Source organism: Rattus rattus, chromosome 5, assembly GCF_011064425.1.
Source record: "Rattus rattus isolate New Zealand chromosome 5, Rrattus_CSIRO_v1, whole genome shotgun sequence".
NCBI lineage: Eukaryota > Metazoa > Chordata > Mammalia > Rodentia > Muridae > Rattus > Rattus rattus.
In genome coordinates, this window is record NC_046158.1 from 48,281,466 (window position 1) to 48,306,000 (window position 24,535).

The 24,535-nt window shown below is 43.8% G+C and overlaps 1 protein-coding gene across 1 annotated transcript in view; it reads right to left on the reverse strand.

Moving 5' to 3' along the window:
* Mettl8 (methyltransferase like 8) overlaps window positions 1-24,535 on the reverse strand; it is a 90,114-nt gene that overhangs the window by 23,911 nt on the left and 41,668 nt on the right. The window contains exon 3 of the mRNA XM_032902535.1: window positions 5,100-5,191. Within this exon, the coding sequence (XP_032758426.1) occupies window positions 5,100-5,191 (92 nt within the window). The remainder of the gene's footprint in view (window positions 1-5,099; window positions 5,192-24,535) is intronic.

Consider the following 24,535-nt stretch of genomic DNA (forward strand, 5'->3'; position numbering starts at 1 on the left):
GCAGAGCAGAGGAGTGATTTACCTTGACCCATACTGACTCTTCAGAGGGATAACACAGCAAATGAGAAGCCTTACCCAAGACTTGAGTGGGGTCTGAGATCCTAGCAGAGACTCTTGCAGGGTGGCTGTCCCTGAGACATCCTGTCACTCACTGATGTTCCTTAGGCCACAGTTTCCTTCCTTGCCACCCCCTCAGAGTCTCAGCGCTCTCTGCACTACCGTGCTTTAAATATAAGATACCCTCCGTATAACTCAGGTCTTTTCCTGCAGTGGTCCCCTGACACCATGGCGCCCTGGGCACTGGCGGGATGCAGAGGTGACCCAGAACAAACCTATTTCTTTGAGTCATTCTGAAATGGAATGAATCTTTAGTTCTTTATCTTCACAGTAGCCAGAAAAATACTTAGAAAAGAGTGTCATAGTAATAGCAAAGCAAACGCCTCAAAGTGGTACCTGCGGCCTTCTTGCCCCTGCCTTTCCTCTTCTAGAGATCGGCCAGTCACTGCGTTTCTATTTTCGTCTCACTTTGGTTCTGTGGGAACCACCGTTTTCCTTTACTGCGGTTTCTGAGGCTCTAAATTGACCTTCTCATTAGCTGCGCTCAAGTTCATTGTTAGAACAAACAGGACAAAGTGGGAGGCCATGCACAGAGAACTTCAACATTATCAGCCCTGCTCTATTTAAGTTCGGGACACAAATACTCAAAAGGAAGTTTAAAAAAAAAAATCCCTGCCTTTTCATATTATCAGGATAATGTGCAGATAATAGTGTGATGAGTTTTCATTTCCTGGAAGTAAATTAAAACAACTGATAATGCTGAACTGAGCTCAGGCTGGAGGCTCTGAGGTATTCTGGTGGCCAGTAGCATGGTTGAGTAACGTGGAAAATATGTCTGCGCAGCTGCTGGCGAAGAAGTGAAGTTATACTTCCTCAGAAACCGTGACAGAGTTCCTGTGAGGGAATGTGATGCTGGCTGACTGAAGGCAGCCCTGGTCCTGGGATGCACCCCAGCTCTGCCCAGGTAGAGCTCATAAAAAGTAATTCCACCAGGGTCAGGGGCTCCTCTTTCCCGTCAGTGATGCTGGGGGTGGGGGGAAGGACCACCCCCAAGGAATAACAAATAATGCCAGAGGAATCAATAGGCTGCCAGTGACTCCAGGGAGCAGGACAGGTTACACTGGCTTCTTTGTCAGCTAACGGCTGAGGGCTGTCTGAGCCTCTTAAACTTCCCAGATACCTTTGCTTCAAATTTCAGCATCTGCAGACTAACATCATTTCAACTGTGCGTCTCCTGATTTTCACCATGTGCCTTACGGGGAGGAGTGCAAACAGTTTTCCCTGGGGAGTTTCGGGTAGCTAGTCAATCTAGGACTAGAATTCTAACTTTGAAAGAATCTTCCTATATACTGCCTGATAGGTATTTAGTCTTTTGATGTGCTTGTTTGTTTGTTTTGTTTTCTTTGTTTTTGTTTTTCATGACAGAGTTTTTCTGTGTAGCCCTGGCTGTCCTGGAACTCACTCTGCAGACCAGGCTGGCCTTGAATTTAGAGATCCACCTGCCTCTGCCTCGAGTGCTGGGATTAAAGGATTGTGCCACCACCTCCCAGGTATTTAGTATTTATGTGACATTTACAGTCCCCTTTGAGCAAAATAGCTCAAAAGAAATCACAGAGTATGTCAACAAGTGAGCACCTCTGTGTCCTAATAGAACTATTTATAAAACATGCTGCAGGCTAGGGAGATGGCTCAGGATAAAGTGCTGGCTGTGTAAGAGTTCGGCTCCTCGGAACCCACATAAAAGGCCTGGCAGCTGGCTGTAATCCCAGCACCAGAGAGGCAGAGAATGGAGATCCCAGGAGCTAACTTGCTAGCTATACTAGCCATAGTCTGCAGGTTCCATAGTCAGCAAGAGCCTTACTTCAGTAGATAAACCGAAGAGCTATTGAGGAAGACACACACATCAATTTCAGACCGATATTCACCCTGTGAACACACACACACACACACACACACACACACACACACACACAAAACACCCAAAAACAAAAAAAAAAAAAAAAAAAACAAAAAACCCAGATGCAATAAGCTGGATGTGGTGCATAGGCACACGGTCTGCTGACTCCAGTCTGCTCTGAAACATGGGCGCTGCCACAGGAACCATCAGAACGAGTAGCACCCAAACAAAGCTGTGGCAGGAAAGGCGGAGGTGGGAGCTGCTCTTTGAGAGGTGTGAGCGTTGGAGGGATAACTAGTAGTACAAGAAAGCTGCTGTGCTATTGGTAACTTTCTGATCCTCCATGTCGGTGCTGCTTACATGGATGTGAAAATCCAGCAAACTGTGTGAGCACTCTTTTGTGACTTACATGCATCTCTGTGTATAGTTGGTACTTCAACCAACTAATCTTGGACTTGTGAGACGGGATCTTACCACAGACAGCCCAGGCAGGCTCCGAGTTCATTACCAGCTTAGGCTTTCTTCAAACTCATAGCAATCCACCTAGCTAGGGCTCCTGAGTGCCCGGACTACGATGTGTTCCCATGCTTGCTCTAATAAATATTTTGGTAAAGAGATAATCCAACCATCCTAGCGCCCAGAAGGCAGAGGCGGGAGGGTCACTGCAACCATGAGATGCACAGGTTTACATTTTGAGTTTAGGCCAGCCAGTGCAGCACAGTGAATTAGTTCAGTTGGTAAAGTGCTTGCCCTATAAGGAGTTTCATCCCCTGTCCGCATGTTCAAAGGCATGCAGCTCAGTGGACACGGATCTGGGGAGATGGCTCAGCAGTGAAGTGTTCTTGCTTCTCAAGCACAGGGACCAGAGTTAAACTGCAGAATCTACATTAAAAATGAACAATGCAGGGTTGGGGATTTAGCTCAGTGGTAGAGCGCTTGCCTAGCAAGCACAAGGCCCTGGGTTCGGTCCCCAGCTCCAAAAAAAAGAAAAGAAAAAAAAATGAACAATGCAAAACCAACAATAAAATCCCGCATGGTAGTGCAGATTGACAGTCCCAGCAATGAGGAGGCAGGCAGATGGGTCTCTGGGGCTCGCTGGCAGTCAACCCAGCCTCCTTGATGGGGCCTAGGCCAGTGAAAAACCCTGCTTGACCCCCTCTCCACAGAATATGACTAGTAACTAAGGAATAACACTCCAGGTGGACTTCTGGTGTCCACATGCATATGTACTTACATGCATACATGTGTACAGGTGAACATACCTACTACACATACACACACAAGAAAAGGAGAGAGCACAGGAGATGTTCTAAAGAAAGGGCCATTTTAAGAAAAACAAGGTAGAAAATGGTATACGGAAAGTACAGCTGTTAGGCAAAATGACTAGGAGTCACTCACTGTGAAGGACACTGACTACTTCTAAACACTTTTTTCTGTGTGATATTTTTTAAAATTATGGTAAAACCACATAAAATGGAGCATCTTAGTCACTCTTAAGTGCATGGTCCCACGGTGTTCGGTTTGTTCACACTGTTGTGAAGCAGACCTCTGGAATCTTTCCATAATGCAAACCCTAACTCCAGCCCCCATTCCATAACGTCAACTCCCCACCCACCCAGCCCTTGGCAATCACCATCATGTAGCACATTTTATTGTCCATTTATCTACAGTGGCTGCTGGCGGCATCATCGGACACTGCTGTGCTATTCCTCAGGTATCAGAAGAGCTGTTCCTTCCTCTCGGGCTAAACTTACGTGTCTCTTCATTCACTTATGAGCAGGACATTATTCAACAGTGTTGCTTGTTTTATAACATGTGTGGTTTGATTATGTTTCTCTTTTGCCTATCATGGAGACCATTGCTATGAACATGGAATGCATATTATCTCTTTGAGAATGTGCTTTGAATCTTTTGGGATCTATCTTTAAAGTGATTTAATGCATTATAGGGAGTACTATTTTAAACTTTTTTTAAAGATTTATTTTAATTGTATGAATGCTTCCCTGAGCAGGTGTAACTGCTCCACATGCATGCCCACTGTCCATGGAGGTAAGAAGAGGGTGTTGGATCCCCTGACACAGGAATTACAGGAAGTTGTTAGCTGCCGTGTAGATGCTAGGAACCAAACCAGGGTCCTCTGCAAGAGCAGCCAGTACAGTAGTTGCTTTTAACTGCTGAGCCATCTCTCCAGCCCCTCCATTTTTAATTTTTAAGGAGCCTGCCCAATGGTTTCCACAGTGACTGTACCATTCACACCAGGTGTGCACAAGAGCTCCTTTTTCTCCACATTCTTGTCAGCACTTGTCATTTTCTAGTAGTTTAATAATAGCCCAAGATGAACGTCAAGAGCTATTTACGAAATTGTCAAGCTGAGTCCCTGAATTTAACTCTAAACACAAAGTCTCCCAAGGAAACTGCTTTTGATCCCTATTAAAACCTTCTCCTGGGTTGGGGAGGAGATTTGATGGGAGAGCCTGCTGTGAAGGCAGGAAAACAAGCCAGGATTCCTGGTGTGGCTTCTGTCACCTCAGATCTGGGAGTTGAGGGTGGGGCAGAGACAGAGCTCACTGTCAAGCCAGTGTAGCTAAAACGGGGAGATCCAGGTTCTGTGGCAGACCTTGCCTCAAAAAAACTAAGGTGGAGAGTGAAAGGGAAAGACACTTGAAATTGACCTCTGATCCCCAATCAGGTAGGAGTGAGTGCCCTGAAACGCTCACATGTACACACACATACACACACACATGCACACACAAATGCATGCACTCATGAACACACACTTCCTTATCCTAAAAAGCCAACAATATTTTGATGACTTTTTCTTTCAACTCAAAGTTTATGAATTTGTTAGAAGTTTCTAGCAAGTGAAATACACAATGACACACTGAAAGTGGCGTAGCTAGAAGGAAATTTTAAAGTTATATTTTCATATCTTGCTTAAAATGCCACCCATATGTATATCTCCCAGAAAAAGCAATATGACTACCAAAAGACCAATTATAGGGTGAATACATAATTTATTTCATTAATTTTGGTTCCACTACAAGGAAAGAACTGGGAATCCCACCAAAGGTAGCAAATGGGTTGACCGGCTGGGGTGGAAGCTAAGAGCTTTCAAATGCTGGGAGGGACATGATGTCAGCTTTACCTTGCTCTTCTGGGGCGACTCGTGTGGCTGAGTTTTCCTCTACTTTTTTTCTAGCTTCGTCTTCTTCCTCTTTGGACCACTGCATGTGATCCCTGTTAAGAAAAGAAAGATAGCAAAGCACATTTGGCAAGTGGGGAAGGCGGAGCCCATGTGGCCGGGGACTCCATCTCACTCTAGATTGAGGCCGACATATGTGATACAAGCTGACTCCATGTCAAAGGAGCTCACTGGTGTTGGGCTCGCTTTCTGTCTCTGGTGCTGAGTGCTGGCCTGCTACTCCTACAGGTTTTCTGTTTAAATCTGGCTGCGGGACAAGCCAGCCATCTTTGGGAAATGGCTGCTTTAGTCACATCGGGCGGATGTGGTGCATGCCCCCCTAAGGATGAACGGACTGCCTTCTGTTAACGTCAGAACAGGGCAATCCTTAACAGGATTTGATGTTCCTGTTATAACACACATGTGACGCTCTGCCAGAAAGGTGTGCGTGCATACACGTATATGTCCACATGCATGTGCGTGTGTATGCTTTCTTATGTGGACATGTGGAGGTCAGTATCAGGTTATCTCCCTCAATCATTCTATACTTTATTCTTGGATATGAGGCATCTCACTGAGCCTGGCACTCGCCAGTTTAGCTAGAGTGACTGTGCAGCCAGCCACTCTCCACTCACACACTCCCAGCTCGGAGGTTACAGTGCTGTGGTAAGCTATGTGGTAAGCTACGTGGTAAGCTACGTGGTAAGCATGTTACCCACCGAGCCATCCCCTCAGCCTCAAGACGTAAATTTTAAGACATTTAGTTCTAAAGAAAAAAAAAGACATTTAGTTCTTCTCTACATTTTAAAATTTAAGTTTCATTTTTCTTATAAACTATCTCAATTTCTGAAATAGGTTAACTTACATTTAAATGAAGGATGCCGTTTGTTGTTTGTTTTATATGAGACAGATTTCATTTTGTAGGCCAGGCTGACCTCAGACTCGTTATGCTTGTGCTCCAGCCCACTAAACGTTGGGGTTATAGCTGTGTGCTGCTGCCACGTAGCCAACCGACAGAGAACTTGATAGGGGATGTAAAAGGTTCACTTTTCTTAAATCTCTCACTTTTATGTATTTTTAGTTTCAGAATTTATTCTCTCTGTTTTGTGCTATAAATTATTTTTTTGCATACTATGTATGATGCCCTGGGTTCAAAGTACAGAACCACAACAAAGGAATAGGAGGAGGAAGCAAAAGGGGGAAGAGGGAGGAGGGAAGGAAAGACGAGGGAGGAGGGGGGAGAAGGGCATCTTCTTAGAATGGACACAACCTCTATGTTTCCAGAAATGAGCCATTTTTCTATACAATGAAACAACCAAACATCCCATACTCAAATTCCCTAAGCTACTGTCTTAGGGTTACTAGTGCTGTGATAAAACACCATGAGCAAGACAACTGGGGGAGGAAAGGTTTATTTCAGCTTACACTTCCAGGTGACAGTCCATCACCGAGGAAAGTCAAGGCAGTGTCTGATTCAAAGACTATGGAGGGGTGCTGCTTACTGGCTTGCTCCTCATGGCTTGTTCAGCCTGGTTTAATATAGAACCCAGGACCACCAGCCTAGGGATGGTACCACCCAGAGTAGGCTGGGCCCTTCCTCATCAATCTCTAGTTAAGAAAATGCCCTATAGGCTTGCCTACAGCCAGGATCTTAGGGAAGTATTTTCTTAATTGAGGTTTCTTCCCTCCTCTCAAGTGACTTTAGCTTGTGTCAAGTTGACAACAATACTAGGCAGCAGATCTACCTACAAGAAACAGTGGGGCAGGGTGGAGGCTGAGACAGGTAGATCCCTGGAGTTCACTAGACAGTCAGCATAGCCCAGTCAGTAAGTTCCTGTCTCAAAAAATGAGGTGGACCACAGTTTAAGAAGAGATCCAGTGTTGATCTCTGGCTTCCGCATACATACACATGCACACGTGCACCTATAAACTCATCTGTGGGCTCAAGGGAGTAGGCACGTACACGCATGCGTGCGCACACAGACAGACAGACAGACAGACACACACACACATACACACAGAGACTCTAACACTGTTATCATATGGTATTTACAATCATCTGAGCAGCGAGAAGGAATAAATAAAATTAATTCTCGGTGGTTCATGGTGACTGACAAACATTAACTGAGCAGTTGGCATGATCGTAATCACTATAGGAATCACTGTCATTTATTATTTATTACATGTCAGGCATCATACAAATTACATTTCATCCATATTTATCTTATTTGATCTTTTCAAAGCTTCTGTGAAAGGGTTATCTCCTGCTTGTTTTATATGAGGAAATAGAAACAGAACCAGGTGCAGACTGAATTCAAATCAGATTCAGGACATGTCCAAATCCATCTCCCACCCCCTCCCCTCTGCCAAGGCGAGAGGGGGGGGGGACATGAAGCTGCAGAGGTGTCTGCCGGTGGGTTAGCACGATGGCTGGAAATGGTAGCCCAGTCAGCTAATGTTATCTGGGAAAGCAGGAGGAATGGCAGGTGGGCTTGGGCATGGGTTGGAGGAAAGGCAGCAGGGCAACTGCTCTTCCTGTAAGAAGATGGCAGTGCGGACAGAATGCACACAGGGGTCAGTGCAAAGGCCTGCTCTGCATGGTTCTCTTTGGTGGTTGTGGGTGAAGCTGGCGAGAACCAAGTGAGACAATGAGTGGGAGGAGCTGCAGGACATCAGACTGCTCTGGGCTGGGGTGATGAATCCGCACTAATGAACAGTGCAGGAAGGCCCTGAAGATCTGCTGTGACCTGGACCTTTGGATGTCTAGGAAAGCGGGGGGTAACAGGGCAGGACAGCCAGTCACCTTGGGTGGCTCTGTGAGAAGCATGGTTCTATTCCAAGCGCTGTTTATGCAATCGGATGTGTAAGTATATTCTAGTGACCTACTTACCTAGCTATAAATAACCCTGTGGAAAGGTGAGAAACTGGTTCATTCTTTCCTCTCCCCCAACCCAACCAACTTTAAAAAAAAAAAAAAAAAAAGAATACAGTATCTTGCTGTGAAGCCTAGGCAGGCTCCAACTTGTAGCAATTCTTCGGCTTCAGTCCCCTGAATGCTGAGATTATTGACACGAACCACAGTGCACAGGTCTGTTCTTTTTAAAAAGATTACTGAGATCTCTCCAGAAAAAGCAAATAAAAACATAAGAGAATTTCACATATGAAATTTAACTACAAGTACTTTTTAAAAACCCAATCACAAACCAAACTGTCAGCAAGCATCTCTGTCCTTTGTTTTAAAGAATGGGATTAGAATGGACTTGTTTTTATTTACTTGCTATGGAGGAGTGATCACATGTAGTCTGGCTGACAACGGTACTTCACGTTCTATTTATATGCACGTATGAAAAGACTGGACGTGAGGATTATAACGAAAATCAACAAGTCGGTCATTTAGAAACTATTGCTAAGGCCGGGAATGAGTTAATTATCTGTAATTCCTACGATATATACACAGGAAAACAGAACCCTTGTGGTAGGGATGGTGGCACATGCCAGTTGCCCCAAGTACTCATGAGGACTGAAGCAGGATCCAGTGGGGACAGCACGGTGAGACCCCATTTCTTAGAGTGCAACATCAACAATAAAAAGACAGGAGGGTCAGTACTTCAGGGCCAGCCTCAGCTACACAGGGGTCTGAGATTAAATCAAGAGAGTATGTTTTGAAAAGCAAACCTCTTTGCTTGTGCCCAATCAAGTCCCACGTCAACGAGAGTGTGTGTGGTCGTCTTTAGACTGTGAGTTTAACTTCCTGTTCCGTGAGTGTTTAACAGACTTGGTTATTTAACGTCCTCACATTGTTCTTTGTTGTCTCCCTTTCCTAACTTCCAAGTGAGGGCGGCACTGTTCCCCACTGGACAGTTGCCCTCAGCAGTTACCAAGTCCCTGCTGTCCTTACAGGGAATCTCCCCAGACCCATTGCTTCAGAGCAGCTCTTGTGAGTGGAAGTTGGATTCCTCTGTAGGAAAACCCAACACTAGCAGAAAGGATATTCAAGCTTCTCTAAGTGACAGAGACAGCTAGAGGATTCAGGCAGGTGACCAATCAGTAAGACGAAGGACCAGACGGGCACTTAACAACCAATGGAGAAGTAGTTTCTACCATTTGGTTCATAAATTGCATCCTTGGAATTATTATAATAAAGTATCTCAAAAGAACAGTGAAAGTATGTGAGAACACTAAATATAATACCAAGACCATGGAAGGAGCCTTAGTGTGTTAGAGGGATGTTCAAGGTCTCAAGGAAAGACACTGCCTCTCCGGAACCGCATCAGATCAGAGGGTGTGCTGCTTGCAGAAGGGAAGAGCTAGGCCCTGGAGGTGGGTCTGTGGGGGTGAAGGGCGGTGGGAGTGGGGTTCAGAGTTGGGGTAGGGTGCAGAGTTTGCTTGATTTTTATTCTAAGACAGTAGTGACTGAGTCTTCTCCCATTGGTTGGGATCCAACCTCACAGCCTTTCTCAAAGGGCTGGCTCTGAGAATGCAGCAGGACTTTTATGTTGACTAAACTTTGCCCTGGTGGGAGAGATTAAACACTGGATAAAATGTTTGCAAGGTGAGGGCTATAAAAAAAATTGAATACAAAGTTTTAGGAGTTTAACAGAAAACACTCTATTTAATGATAGGAGAATCAACGTTTATGGTGCCTCAAAGCCATAGTATGCAGACAACTTAAAATACTTAACAGGTAGGGATTTATTTATTTAGCTAGGCAAGTTCTTACTGTGTAGCCCTGGCTGGCCTCAAACTCACTGAACTCGGCTTTTCACATGCTGGGATTAAAGACATGGGTGCCACTATGCCTGGTCAAGTATGTCTGTATATAAATAATGTTTTAAATTTTTTATCTCAAGTTGAAGAAGTTTTACAACATTAAACAAAATTTAAAAGTTCCCTAATCCTGTATTTTAACATAAATTATTATTCCACAATTCAAAATATTTATTCAATGTGTATAATAATTTGCACTAACATAATTATCCTATAATTTAGAATCTTTATTTAATGTGTATAATAACTTTAAACAGATGTAACTATATATATAAATTTTAGAATCTGCCTTTTCTGCAGGAGTGCAGTAGCACACATATTTAATCTGAGCATTAGGGAGGCAGAGGCAGGCAAATCTCTGGGAGCTCAATGCCAGCCTGGTCTACATGGTAAATTTCAGACCATCCAGGAATGAATGGTGGGATCATGTCTAAAAGTAAATACATAAATCTGCTTTTAAACCTCAGGTTATTTAATAAACTCATTTGTCATAATTTATAACTTCAATACCTTGCCTTAGCTGCCTGAGTGGTTTATAGGTGTGTGCCACTGTGTCCACATACAATTTAATGACAAATCTGACAATGTATAAGGTGATTAGAAAATTAAAAAAAAATCTTATGGTTAAAGAAAGAAATAGTTGGGCTGGAGAGATGGCTCAGTGGTTAAGAGCACTGACTGCTCTTCCAGAGGACCTGAGTTCAATTCCCAGCAACCACATGGTGGCTCCCAACCATCTGTAATGCATTCTGATGCCCTCTTCTGGTGCATCTGAAGATAGCAACAGTGTACTCATATACATTAAATAAATACATCTTTAAAAAAAAAGAGTTTAGTAGTTCCAGTCTAAACTTATTTAAATAATTCTTACTTCCATAACAAAGTTATTTTTCTATATGGCTAGAAGATCTTCATTATAAGTATAAATTAAATTAGCTGTATGGGACTTCATTTTGTCTACAACAGTACACCTGGTAGTGGGCTCAATCTCCTGCTATAAAAAATTACAAAGCTGAGAAAATATATGAAGTAAATGCTTTTAGGTACTGGACTAGACAGTGCAAGACTATGACCCCTAAGGGAAGAAAGATACAAAGGGTAAGTCGCCACAGTGACCAGGGTTCCCATCTACGAAATGTCTATCTGTGGTGGAGCAGAGGGGAGCCCACACACAGCAGCCAGCTGTCTTACTGAGCAGCAGAATACTCAAGAAGCTGCAGGGTGGAGACCAGGGAACCTGCAGCCTGCAGAGGGCTCTTCTAGGTTCAGTCACTGGAAGAGACTCTGGAGAAGTTGGCAGAAAGACAGGATTCTGGGGATGAGGGTGGAGGAAAAAAGACTGACTAGAGAAAGGCAGCAGCATTTATGTGTACAGACACTGGAGTTCCAGAGGGGAGCAGTCTCGGCACCTCAGGCAGCTGGTTAGGGCCATGTGTTAAAGGATTAAGAACTGCACGAGACACCGGAGAGTGTTGACACAGACTCACCCTAACAACACCTAGAATCCACGTCTGGAGTGCTGAGCTCACAGGTGTGCACTACCCACCACGCCTGGTTTATGCAGTCTGGGAGCAAACCCAGAGTTCCCTGCATTGTAGGTACACGATTTGCCAGTTAAGCTATATCCCCAGCTCTTGCGTTTCTGTTTTGTTTTTTCAATGTAGCAAAGTTGGATTTTAAAAAGGGCTTTAATTAGAATTAAGCACAGGCATTAAGAGGGGTAGAGAGAATACATGTGGAGTGGGTCGAGGCCTCTCAAGAGACAGTGTTAGAAGATTCTTTAAAACTTCACATTTTAAAGCTGTTTAAAAGCTATTGGATACCAATTCCTATTCTGATAACAATGCTCCCTAAGTCTGAATTTGTTGTCTGCATTGCTACTTTATTGGCCTGCCTAACCATGTGCTACTATGTGATGGCTCTCCTGAATGATACCGTGCATGGAGATGGAGTCCGGTTGTGTTATCTTCTTTAAAGATGAGTTCTTGTCAGCTAGCTTCCCACCAAATGCTGCTAGGCTCAGATTCAAGTCGTTTTGTTTTATTTTGGCTTTGTTTTCTTGCTGCCTCACACTTGGGATTCTCCCACCTCAGCATTTGAAGTGCTAAAATCATGTGTCACCAAGCCCTAAGACAGTGGTTTTCCACCTTCCTAGTGCTGCCACCCTTCAATACAGTTCCTAATATTGTGGTGACCCCAACTATTAAGTTATTTTGTCGCTATTTTATAACTGATTTTGCTACTGTTATGAATCATAATATAAAACATCTGGAATACAAAATATGCAGGCATGCAAATATCTGATATTGAGACCCATGGGCTGAGAACTCTGGGTTTGATCCCAGATTGCATCAACCAGGCATGGTAGATAGTGCACACCTGTGAGCTCGCACTCCAGAGGGGATTCAGGAGGATTGGAAACTTAAGGGAATCTGTGGCTGCAGAGGGTGAGCTCATCCAGTTCAGCCAGTGCTAGAGCCACCTGGGTTTCTGAGGCCCAATGACAATGAAACAGACCTAAAGGAAAAGACTGTCAGAATGAATAGGTGGGGGGAAATCCCCTCACAGAAATGGAAGCAAGTCTTGATAAAAGGGTCTGCGATGAGCCGCACAGGATGTGTGGAGGTAACCTCACTGATGGAAGCTGAAGAAGAGTGCAGGACCGTTAGGATAACACTGCTATGGTATGGGTGTAGTTTGTCTCCCAAGGGTTCTTGTGTTGGAGATGTTGGGAGTAGAGAACTTTTAAAAGCTGAGGACCATAGGCCCTCAGGAGGGAATATGATAGTTCTTATGGGACTAGAGCTCAGTGGTAATGCACAAAGCCTAAGTTTGATTCCCAGCAACCAAAACGTAAATTTTATCTCTCTCTCTCTCTCTCTCTCTCTCTCTCTCTCTCTCTCTCTCTCTCTCTCTCTCTCTCCCTCCTTCCTCCCTCCTTTCCTTTCCTTTTCTTTCTTCATTTTTGAGAGACAAGGTCTCTCTGTATATTCCTGGCTAGCCTGGAGCTCACTATGTAGATCAGGCTGCCTTGAACTCACGGAGACCCACCTACCTCTGTCTCCTGAGTCCTGGGATTCAAGTGTACACCACCATGTTTGACCCAATAAATACATTTTAAAATAAAATAGATGCTTGGAAGCACTCTTTTTAATATCCAACATAACAAAGCATGCCTCATATATACAGCGTTTCAGCATACTGTGGTGTGATGACTTGAGGGTAAGTGCTAGTGTATACTCACACTGTGGTGTGATGACCGGAGGTGTAGCACTGGTGTGACTCACACTGTGGTGTGATGACCTGAGGGGTAGCACTGGTGTGACTCACACTGTGGTTTGATGACCGGAGGTGTAGCACTGGTGTGACTCACACTGCGGTGTGATGACCTGAGGGGAAGTGCTGGTGTGCTCTGTACAGACAGAGCTGCTTCCCTTCCCTGTGTGTCTGAGTGCTTAATACAAGACCATTTTTACTTAAAAGAACAGCTACAGATGAAGCTACAGTTATCTGGGTATTTCACACATGCTTTCTCAAGGGAAATGAAATGAGCCTATCAGTCCATGGAAAACAAAGGCCAGTATTTGTTGCCTATGGTAGATCTGAAAATTTGAGTAAAAATTAGAATTTTAAAAAATTTGTGACTACTACCATGAGTCTGATAGCTAACAAAGTTTTCTGATGAGACTGGTGGTGATATTAATGAATGTGGTTTCAAATATTATACAACAAAGTGTGTCAACATTTGGGAGTTTTACATAAAGCAGAAAACCAGTCTCTTACAATTCATCCCCACTAATTTTATGAAATGAGGAACAGGTAGAGACTCCGTTCAAAGTCCAACGTGAACCAACAGATTCTAACACTGCAGAATATGAAGGTCACTCATATTGCTTACAGTCCACACTGGAACTAAAAGACTGACACTGTGGATACTTGACAGAATACCAAGAAGAGCTTTGAGCTGGACCTGGTGGTACAGGACTGCAAAGCTAGGTAGTTGGGTATCTGAGGAGGGCAAGTTCAAGTCCTTTGGCTATAGAAAAAAATTCAAGGCCAGCCTGTGCAGCTTAGAGAGAGCCAGTTTCAAAATACAGAGTACAAAATGGGCTGAGGGGCGGCCCAATAGCAGAGTATTGCCTGGCATGTTGAATGCCCAGCCCCTGTTACCAAAAGCTAGCAAGAATATCCTACTTTCTAAGAACATGTCTGTGTGAGAAATTTCCTTCATACGAGTCCACCTAAACAACATGTTACAAAATCTAAAGGCAGAAACAGATGAGACTCCAGCTTTGTTGGCTAAACCAGACGTTAAGAGACATGCAGACACTTAGAACATCTCTGCACTAGATTTCTGAGAATTTATAGATATTTTCTTTTACACATGTAATGTGAATTAGTAAGTTTCATTATTGTTTTGAAATGAATATATATATATGTATATGAATGTATACATATATGTCTGGCGGGGGGGGTGGGTTATTTTTTGAGACAGAGTTTCCTATGTAGCACTCGCTAGCCTGGAACTCACTATGTAGACCAGGCTGCCTTGAACCCAGAGATCCACCTGCCTCTGCCTCTTAAGTTCAAGGTATGCATCCATGGCTTGAACAAATACTTTTACTGTCTATTTTAATTTCTGCTATGGAAAATATCAACATAATTCACATAAATAATAGATCTTTGTGATCTTTGTGACTTAAGAATATAAAGGGACCCTATGATGAAAGTGTTTCAAACTACTGACCTAGAATAACCCCCAAACTTATGCAAATAGTTAGTTATGTATAGCTAAAGAGCCAGTAGAGAGAACAGAATACAAAATATTAAACGTATTCAGAGTAAGGCAGGAAAAATGGAGCAGAGAGACAAAAGGGGCGATAACTACACAAAATTGTAATTTATAAAACCAAGGATGCGCAAAAGAGTCACATGCAGCCTACTAGTCTATAAGCAAACTCATAGGCATATGCATAGATATGCACACACACACACACACACACACACATACACGCATACACACACACACATATACACGCACACACACATACATACACACACACACACACACACACACACACACACACACATACACACACATACACACACACACACACACACACACACACACAGAGAGAGAGAGAGAGAGAGAGAGAGAGAGAGCAGAGATGTCCTGCATAGGAGATGCTGAGTAACACCAATCCCAGTGCCAGGATGTTCTCTGTGAGTTGGAAGGGAAGGCCTCAAGGACCCCAAACAATACAGACTATCGCCAGTGGCCCTGACTTTTCATTATACCTAGGTATTAAATCTATGGCTGAAGTCACCACATGACTTTGTAGGAAGACAACGAGAAATGAAGCCGAGACTGAACTGGAAGTGTCTTCCTTGCCGAGTGGCTTGCACAGAACCAACAGAGGCTGCTATGTAGGCAGCTGAGGGAGAAAAGATAGTAATGGCCTAGTGGTATGAGTACTAAGAGAAAACCAAACGCTTTCTCTTTTTCTCTTTAGACTTGAAGCTCCTTCACAGGAGGGAATTCACGCCTGATACTGTGCCACGTGCCAGGGAAGTCATGGAGGCCCTTCCCACCTCCCGGGACCTATTGGACACTGGAGAATAAGGAGTCACTGTCTTCAGCTCCATACCTGTGCTCAGGTGGAAGACCCTGCCTGAACTCATTGGGTCACAAAACACAACAGAAAGACTTGAGAGTAGGATGGGGACCCAGGAGGAGAGGGGTCAGTGAGGGTTGGCCTGAGGGCAAGAGAAGATGGAGAGGATGGGGGGGATGAGTGTGATTCGTGTGCTACACACATGTGTGAACTGGCAAAGAAGTCAATGACAAGGAAGTCATTCACAACATTACTAGGTCTGCTGTCTTACGTTTCACTTGTTTTTGTTTTCATTCCCTTTCTTTTGTGTGCAAATTAAGTGTATCTAAGAGGGCGTCTTATTGTTTCTGGTGTGCTTGGTTTTTGAGACAAGATCTCAGTAAGTAACCTGGAATTTACTGGATGTCATCAAAGTCATCAAGGGTGTTGCCTTTGGATGTGACACTGATATTTCTCTTACTATTGGGCATTTCTCCCAGTGCTCACAGGTACCTCCTCCTGATTCAGTTTTCTTTCTTTCTTTTTTTTTTTTAATTTTTTTTTATTAACTTGAGTATTTCTTATTTACATTTCTCGAGTGTTATTCCCTTTTCCGGTTTCGGGCAAACATCCCCTAACCCTCCCCTCCTTCTTTATGGGTGTTCCCTCCCCCATCCTCCCCCCATTACCGCCCTGCCCCCAACAATCACGTTCACTGGGGGTTCAGTCTTAGCAGGACCCAGGGCTTCCCCTTCCACTGGTGATCTTACTAGGATATTCATTGCTACCTATGAGGTCAGAGTCCAGGGTCAGTCCATGTATAGTCTTTAGGTAGTGGCTTAGTCCCTCGAAGCTCTGGTTCTGATTCAGTTTTCTATATCCACTGCCCAGTTATCCATGTAGCAAAAATGTTTTGTTGCTTTTCTAACAATGTAACAGACATTCTGTATATAAATCCTGATGTATGTGTCTCTCTGCTTTACATTAATCAAATAAGACTAATACTCCTCAAAACACTATTCAAATTAAGTGACTGGAATTATAATTATTCTGTTTCATCAAACTATGATGCTATTATTTTCTGAACCTGTAAGAAGAAAAAAAAAAAACCTTCTCCAATTACAACTGTAAGAAGTGTCATGATTTCAGAGACACTAATTAGCGTAAGAGTGTGACTCCCAGAGTGGATAGCTATGACGGTTACGGGTGTATCAGCTAATCAGAGAACCATTTTCAGTAAATCTCCCTTCCCACTATTTATGCTAACCTATATTACTGACTCTGGGATGCCCCTTCTCTTTTTAGCCATAGTATCCCTGTTGATTACTGTTATTAGTAAGTCAGTTTCTTACTTAGGACTAAGTGACTAACAGACATAACATGGAAAAAACGTGAAGCTGCCACTTCTAAATACAACGGGATGAGGCTAGCTTAAGGAGCCAGCAGTCTTGGTCTCTCTAATTAAATATTTATTGGGAATCATAAACGTAGTAGGTACTGAGCTGTGAATCATTGATGAAGATGATGGGGTAAATCCCAAACTTGTTGAGGGGTTCTAATCTATACTAAAAATATACAATTGGCCACCTGGGAGATAAAAAGGTGGCAATAGGTAAGGGGCATTCTTTCCTTAAGATTAAAGTTCAACCGATGCCATACATATAAAATGTAGCTTGTGCATGCTACTAGCTCCAGAATTGGGGGAAACAAGGAAGGAGAAGTGAGAGTCTGGGGCTAGTGAGGGCTACATAATGAAATCATCATGGCTCAAATAAAGACAGGAAAACTTGAAAAACAAAACTCCTCCATCCCACTCCCTCCCCTTCTCACCAGTCCCCACCCTGGACAGCACTCACTGATAGCTGTCTGTCTCTAAAAGTTGATGTGTGTTTTCTGGAACAGTACAGAAGGTACCGTGCACTGCAGGAACCAAAACCAGACACACAGGTGTGGATCGCAACCAACCACACATAACTGAGACTGGATGAGGAGGAGGTGACTACCACATTCTCCATCCACAGAGCCTTTTACTCATTACAGCAATGCAAAGTCCATCCGTGTTGCACATATCTTTTCATTGTTTTATTTATTTTATGTATATGCTATTGCTGACACACCAGAAGAGGGCTTCAGATCCCATTACAGATAGTTGTGAGTCACCATGTGGTTGCTGGGAATTGAACTCAGGACCTCAGTGTAAGCACTGATAGAGGCCAGCAGAAGGTGTTACATCTTTTGGGGCTGGAGTTACAGATGGTTGTGAGCTGATCAGCATGGATGCCAGGAACTGAACTCGGGTTCTCTAGAAGAGTCTCAAATGCTGAGCCATTTCCCATGTCCAGTGCATCAATAGTAGGCACTTTTCAAGAAACTGTCACACTATATTGCAGAGTGGCTGTGTCGCCTTATATCACCACCAGCAGTGTAGAGAGTTCTAGTCCCTCCACAGTCTCAGCCACACTGGTGTGGCTGGCATTTTGAATTCTGGCTATTCTAATGAGTATGAGGTCATCTCTCTGATGACTAGTTATACTGAGCATCTTTCCACGCGCTTACTTCCTGTCTTTGGCAAAATGATAAAAATTTTTTGTTCATTTTTATTGCTTTGATTATTACTGAACTTTGAGAACTATAAAAATATTCTGATCTCGAATCCATGATCATTGATAAAAAGGAACAAACTATGAATACATTCAGCAGCGTGGGTAAATATGCCGAGTAAGCAGGCACATATGACTCCTTCAGGAAAATATTGGAAGGTGTAAATTATCTCACAAGACATTTTGCATTCTTCTCTCTCCTCTCTTTTCCTTGTTTTGTAGGTAAACTTTCCTATATTTCAAAGACCTTTACATCTCTCTGTGCAACTTCATTTCAGTCTGGCACTGTGGCTCTTCTCCATTTCTCTGTAGCCTGAGGAGGAGTGAGGAGGAGTGGGGGAGGGGAGGGAGAGCTCACTGAGTACTGGGCAGTCTGTATGAGCCTGCTTCTTTCCTTGGTTTGTCAAGTGATCTTTTACTGATGAGCTTCCCTCTGGAGTTAAACAGTTGAGCACTGTACTGCACCACTACTGGTGTCATCCGTGGAGTCAAAGGGCAGCAACACCCAACACCCAACACCCAACACTGCAGCCCGAGAACTGGTAACCCCTGTCTCTAACAGTTCCAGGAAGTCTCTAGATAAAACCCGGTGGGGTGGCGAGGCTGACACCACCTAACCGAGAGTGCCTGTCCCACTCTAACATTGTTCTGTCTTCACTGCCTCTGAGTAGGTGTTTGAGGACTTTGGTGGTTAGGGCAGAGGTAGAAGGTTCCTGTCCTGACTGCAAACTCCACTCTTACATCTTTCCCATTGCTAGCTGTCCTGGTGATGCTGTCATCAACTATATTTTGGGGTGGTGGTGATGGTAACACCAGGAACCTGAGAAGAGGAGGTGCCGCCTTCTGCTGGCCCACATCCTACCCCCTTTGCAGTAACTTAAGTTTCTTTTCAAGGATTTGGGCAACCCCTACCAATGCCTGCTGAGTACCAGGAAGAAGTCTTATAGTCTGCCCGTTAACTGTCTACCCAGGACGGCTTCTCAGGGATATAGGTGGCTCAAAAACTACTGAGTCATGTATGAGATGATAATTTATCATTTCCTCAGCCACTAGTTTTCTGTCTACATGGTCTTTTGGGGATTGCTGTTCCCATAGTTCTGCTTGGTTTTTACTAATTCTCATCTATTGAAGGAATGGGTTGAAGAAGGAAATACTTTATTTTTCAGTTTCACTTCATGTTCTTTACCTGGAAGGCCCTTGTGTATCTGTGAAATAGACAAGCGTAGTGATCATGCCATCTTGGCTGCTCCACAGATCCTAGTCCAGCATGAAGCATGGATCTGTACACAAACTATGGTGAGGGTAAGGGATATCGCATGTGCTGTAATGGTTAAATTTTGGGTACCTGAGAAAGAGCCAAATTGATTTTCCTAACTGTTTCCTCCCTGTGGTAGTCTGAGTAGTATGACCGCCACAGAGTCATATGTTTGAATGCTTAGCCCACAGGGAGTGGCACTATTAGGAGGTGTGGCCTTGTTGGAGTAGGTGTGGCCTTGTTGGAGGAAGTGTGTCACTGTTGGGGTAGGCTTTGAGATCACCTATGCTCAAGCTATACCCAGTGTGGCAACAGTCCCCCTCAGCTGCCTATTGATCAAGATGTAAAACTCTTAGCTCCTTGTCCAGCACCATGTCTGCCTGGATGCTACCATACTGCCCACCGTGATGATAATGATAAATCTGAAACTGTAAACCAGCCCCGGTGAACGTTTTCCTTTAAGGGAGTTGCCTTGACCATGGTGTCTATTCACAGCAATAAAAGCCTAAGACATTCCCCCTGCTCTTTCTTATGGTGCTGGAAATCAAACCCAGGCCTCATGTGTCCAAGGCAGGCATTCAGCCAAGCCCCTCGCTATTTCTTTCATTACATTACCTCATTCTGTTCAGGATATGAAACATGTCATGTGACTAAGCAGGTCTATTTGAGTGCTTCAAAGGGACTAGGGGCTGGGGGTGGGGCTAGAGATATGTCTCTGGGGTAAGCAATGGTCGTTCTTCCTGAGGACCTGAGTTTGGTTCCCATCTGGGGGCTCACGAATGTCTGTAACTCCAGTTCTTTTCTTTTTTTTTCTTTTTTCTTTTTTTTTGGAGCTGGGGACCGAACCCAGGGCCTTGTGCTTGCTAGGCAAGCGCTCTACCACTGAGCTAAATCCCCAGCCCCTGTAACTCCAGTTCTTGGAGATCTGAATCCTCTTCTAGCCTCCATGGACATCAGGCATGTGGCACACAGATCTGCATACATGCAGGCAAACACTCATACACATGAGATAAAACTATACCAGAAAGGAAGGAAGGGAGAGAGAGGGAAAAGAAAGTCTACTCAGCATGCCTCATCCTTCAAAGCCAGGTCACAGTCTACCTGTTCATATAAAGTGGGCTCTGCACTGGGTTAATCACTAGACAGTGACATCCCTTTGTCTCGCTTACTCATAACTAAGCATCTCAAGTCTCCACCCGCTAGTGGCGATAAGGATGCCTTTAGCTAAGAGCTGTACTTGAATCGTTTTCCTTAAAGCAGTTCCATGACTGAACCTGCTCACATAGCTGGACAGGGATAGCCCAGGTATGAATTCAGATCTCGCAGACTCTGAGGCCTCCTGGACACCGATGGACTTGGGATAGGAATTTAGACCTCTTGACTCTGAAGCCCACCTTTACCCACTACATTAATTTTCACCCTAGTAAACTTCTGGTAGTCAGGAACTGGATCTTCCTATTTCTACACAAATTTAGTACTAGGACATGGTTATTGGTACCCATTATACAGAGATTATCACTGTGACACAGATCTGAGTTCTTCTCTACAAAACCATTGTCTAATAATGACCATGAAAACAGCTGTATAAATAAAATGTACATAAATCAGAATACTAATAAGAAAGCTAATTTTTTTCTTTTTTTAAAAAATTGGTTATTTCTTATTTACATTCCAAATATTATTCCCTTTCCCAGTTTCCTGTCCATAAGCCTCCAACCCCTCCCCTTCTATTAGGGTGTTCCCCTCCCCATCCACCTCCCTTACCGCCACCCCCCCAAATTCCCCTGCACTGGTGGTCCAACCTTGGCAGGACCAAGGGCTTCCCCTTCCACTGGTGCCCCAACAAGGCACCATATGCAGTTGGAGCCCTGGGTCAGTCCACGTATAGTCTTTGGGTAGTGGTTTAGTCCCTGGAAGCTCTGGTTGGTTGGCATTGTTGTTCTTATGGGGTTACAAGACCCGTCAGCTCTTTCAATCCTTTCTCTAATTCCTCCAAATTCTTAGGTGGTATATTTCTTATTTACTATGTGCACAGTAATAATTTACATAATATATAACCATTTAATCCTTACAGTACCTGATAGGTACTTATTACATTATTATCCTATCTCACAGATTAAGAAACCGAGCAAGGGATGGATTAAGCAGCTTCTCAAAGTCAAGTAACCATCGAGCCTGTGTTCTCCATGTCTAGAGAGCATCTCTTGTGGTAAGTCATGCAAAGGAAATATTTATTATTAACTGCATTAAAGACCTAAAGATAGAACACAGTATGGACTCAGATAGTAAATATAATGATTACATAAGGAAGATTACCTAATGAAGAAGAACTCATTCCATCTGTGCCTCCTCTGATCCTGGAAATGGTCCATTTTCCCATGATTTATGTAACAGGTCATATTGCAACATCCAGGTCTTACCTTAAGTCTCCAGAGAATGACTTAGCTCTGTGTTTTCTTAGCTAAAGGTCATAACCCTTTGGGGAGTCATAAAGTCAATTCTGCTAGTCTGAACAACATTTAGAAATAGAAACAGGAAAAAAAAAACATAAACCAGAGAACATGGGTGCACAGCTCACATGGTAAAAACTAACTATTCTACTCCAGTCCTGTTACATGAGCATATCCTGTCTACACATGCTGATCCATGCAATAAACTGTACTTTTCTAGAAACATCATTTTAAAATTCAAATGTGTCAAAACAAGAAACACATTCTGAAAGAAGACAAGGAGGGGAGTGGGTGATTTTAGATAGAACTGCGGACTTGCAGGAAAAGAGAATAAACTTACAAATCTTCTGAAAATCAAAGCCCGAATTGAGTGTGGTGGTGCTAATCAGTCTGTAAGGCAGCACTCGGGATATTGAAGCAGAGACAGCACTGGAGGCTGGACTGTGCTACACAGAGACCCCGTCTCAAAAGGCCAAGGTGACAGTAACAGTAATACATGCTGAAGGTCACATTTATTGACTGGTTGTGTGCGTGTGTGTGTGTGCGTGCGTGTGTGTGCGTGTGTATGTGTATGAAGTGTATCTGTGTGTGTGTATGAAGTGTATCTGTGGGTGTGAGTGCGTATGTGTGTGTCGTATGTGAGTGCATATGTGTGTGTGTGTGTATGAAGTGTATCTGTGTGTGTGTGTATTTGTGGGTGTGAGTGTGTATGTGTATTTGTGGGTGTGAGTGTGTATGTGTGTGTGTATGAAGTGTATCTGTGTGTGTATTTGTGGGTGTGAGTGTGTATGTGTGTGTGCACGTGTGTGTATGTGCACGCGTGTGTGTGTATGTGTGTGTGTTTGTGTGTGTGTATGAAGTGTATCTGTGTGTATGAAGTGTATCTGTGGGTGTGAGTGCGTATGTGTGTGTCGTATGTGAGTGCATATGTGTGTGTGTGTATGAAGTGTATCTGTGTGTGTGTGTATTTGTGGGTGTGAGTGTGCATGTGTGTGTGTCGTATGTGAGTGCATATGTGTGTGTGTGTGTGTGTGAATGTGTGAGAGGGGTGGTGCAAGCACCCAGAGGGCAGCCTGCAGAAGTGGATTCTCTCCTTCCACCATGTGGGGCCTGGCAACTGGATTCAGGTTGCTGGGCTTCGTGGGAAGTGTCTTAACCCACTGAGCCATCTATCTCACCAGCCCACTAATATTAAAAATAAAAAGGAAAGGAAGGGAGGAGACAGAAGGCAGAGCTATGCAGAGGGATGATGGCAGCGGTGGCCTTCATTGCTCCTTGGGGCACGCCATTCTTACTGGGTACCCCAGTGCAGCCTGGACCCCCATGGAAGCACATTATGGAGAAAGAAAGCCATCCAGACATGAGCCCCAAGGAGCTTCTTGACACCCAGAGCACGTGAGAAATGGAGGGGAAAAAAAGTGGGAACCACTGACGTCCTAGGTCTCATCTACTTCATCAAATCATCCATCTACCTTGGTTTTGTTTTGTTTGGTTTGGTTTGGTTTGGTTTGGTTTGGTTTGGTTTGGTTTGGTTTGAGATAAGGTAGCCCAGGCTGGCCTGTAATTCACAGCAACCCACCTGCCCCAGCCTCTTGTGTGCTGGGATTATGCAAGTGCCTGTATTTTCACCTTTTAAATATTGAAATGCCATGTTAAAACATCACTTGAATAAGGTTCTCTTGCAGAGGGAGAGTCCTCCAGGCACTGGACTAGATTTAGGGCTGCTAGATCCTCTTCATATGGAAAACCCTGGACTGTCTCTGTAGCTGAGAGAACTCTCCAGTCCTTCAAAGCTCCAGCCCTCCAGGACCAAACGATGATGGATTTCCAAGAGTCCTCGATGAGGCGGAATGTAAAAGTCAGTATGCAAGGGTCCTGTGCAATGGTTCAGCGGCAGCAGATGTGAGGAGAACAGACAGCTCATGGAGTAGTTGGGGACTTAGGGAAAGCCATGCACTCACTGGCCAGGAATTCATGCTTTCATGGTCTAGCAAAGCCCCCATGTTCCCTAAGCCTACAGTACCAGACACTGAAAATGAGTCAAGACGGTTTCATTTGTCTTTCTGTAAGCTGTAAAGAAATATAATATTATGAAGCGGCACGTGTAATTTTAAGTTTTCTACTTTTTTAAGTGAGAAAAGTCATGTGTATGGCTCACACCTGTAACCCTGGTACTCAGAAGGCTGAGGCAGGAGGATTGTTTGTGAGTTTGAGGCCAGCCTGGGCTACACGGTCAGTTCTAGGACAGCTTGGGTTATATTGTGAAAACCTATCTCACCCCCTCAATAAAATTAAATGAAAAAACCAAAAACCAAAACCAAAACCAAACCAAAACAAAAAACTCTGTAAGTGAAAAGAAGCTTGTAATTCCAACACTGGGGATGCTGAGGCAGGAGGATTTGGAATCTGTGACCATCTAGAGCTACATAATGAAACCGAGTCTTAGAAAAACAACAGGGCTGGAGAGATGGCTCAGTGGTTAAGAGCATTGACTGCTCTTCCAGAGGTCCTGAGTTCAAATCCCAGCAACCACATGGTGGCTCACGACCATCTGTAATGAGATCTGATGCCCTCTTCTGGTGTGTCTGAAGACAGCTACAGTGTACTGTATAATAAATAAATAAATCTTTAAAAAATAAAAACTGAACAAAGCAAGCAAAACAGGTTAAAAAAGAAAAAAGCTTTTTAAAAATAAATTTTTCGGGGTTGGGGATTTAGCTCAGTGGTAGAGCGC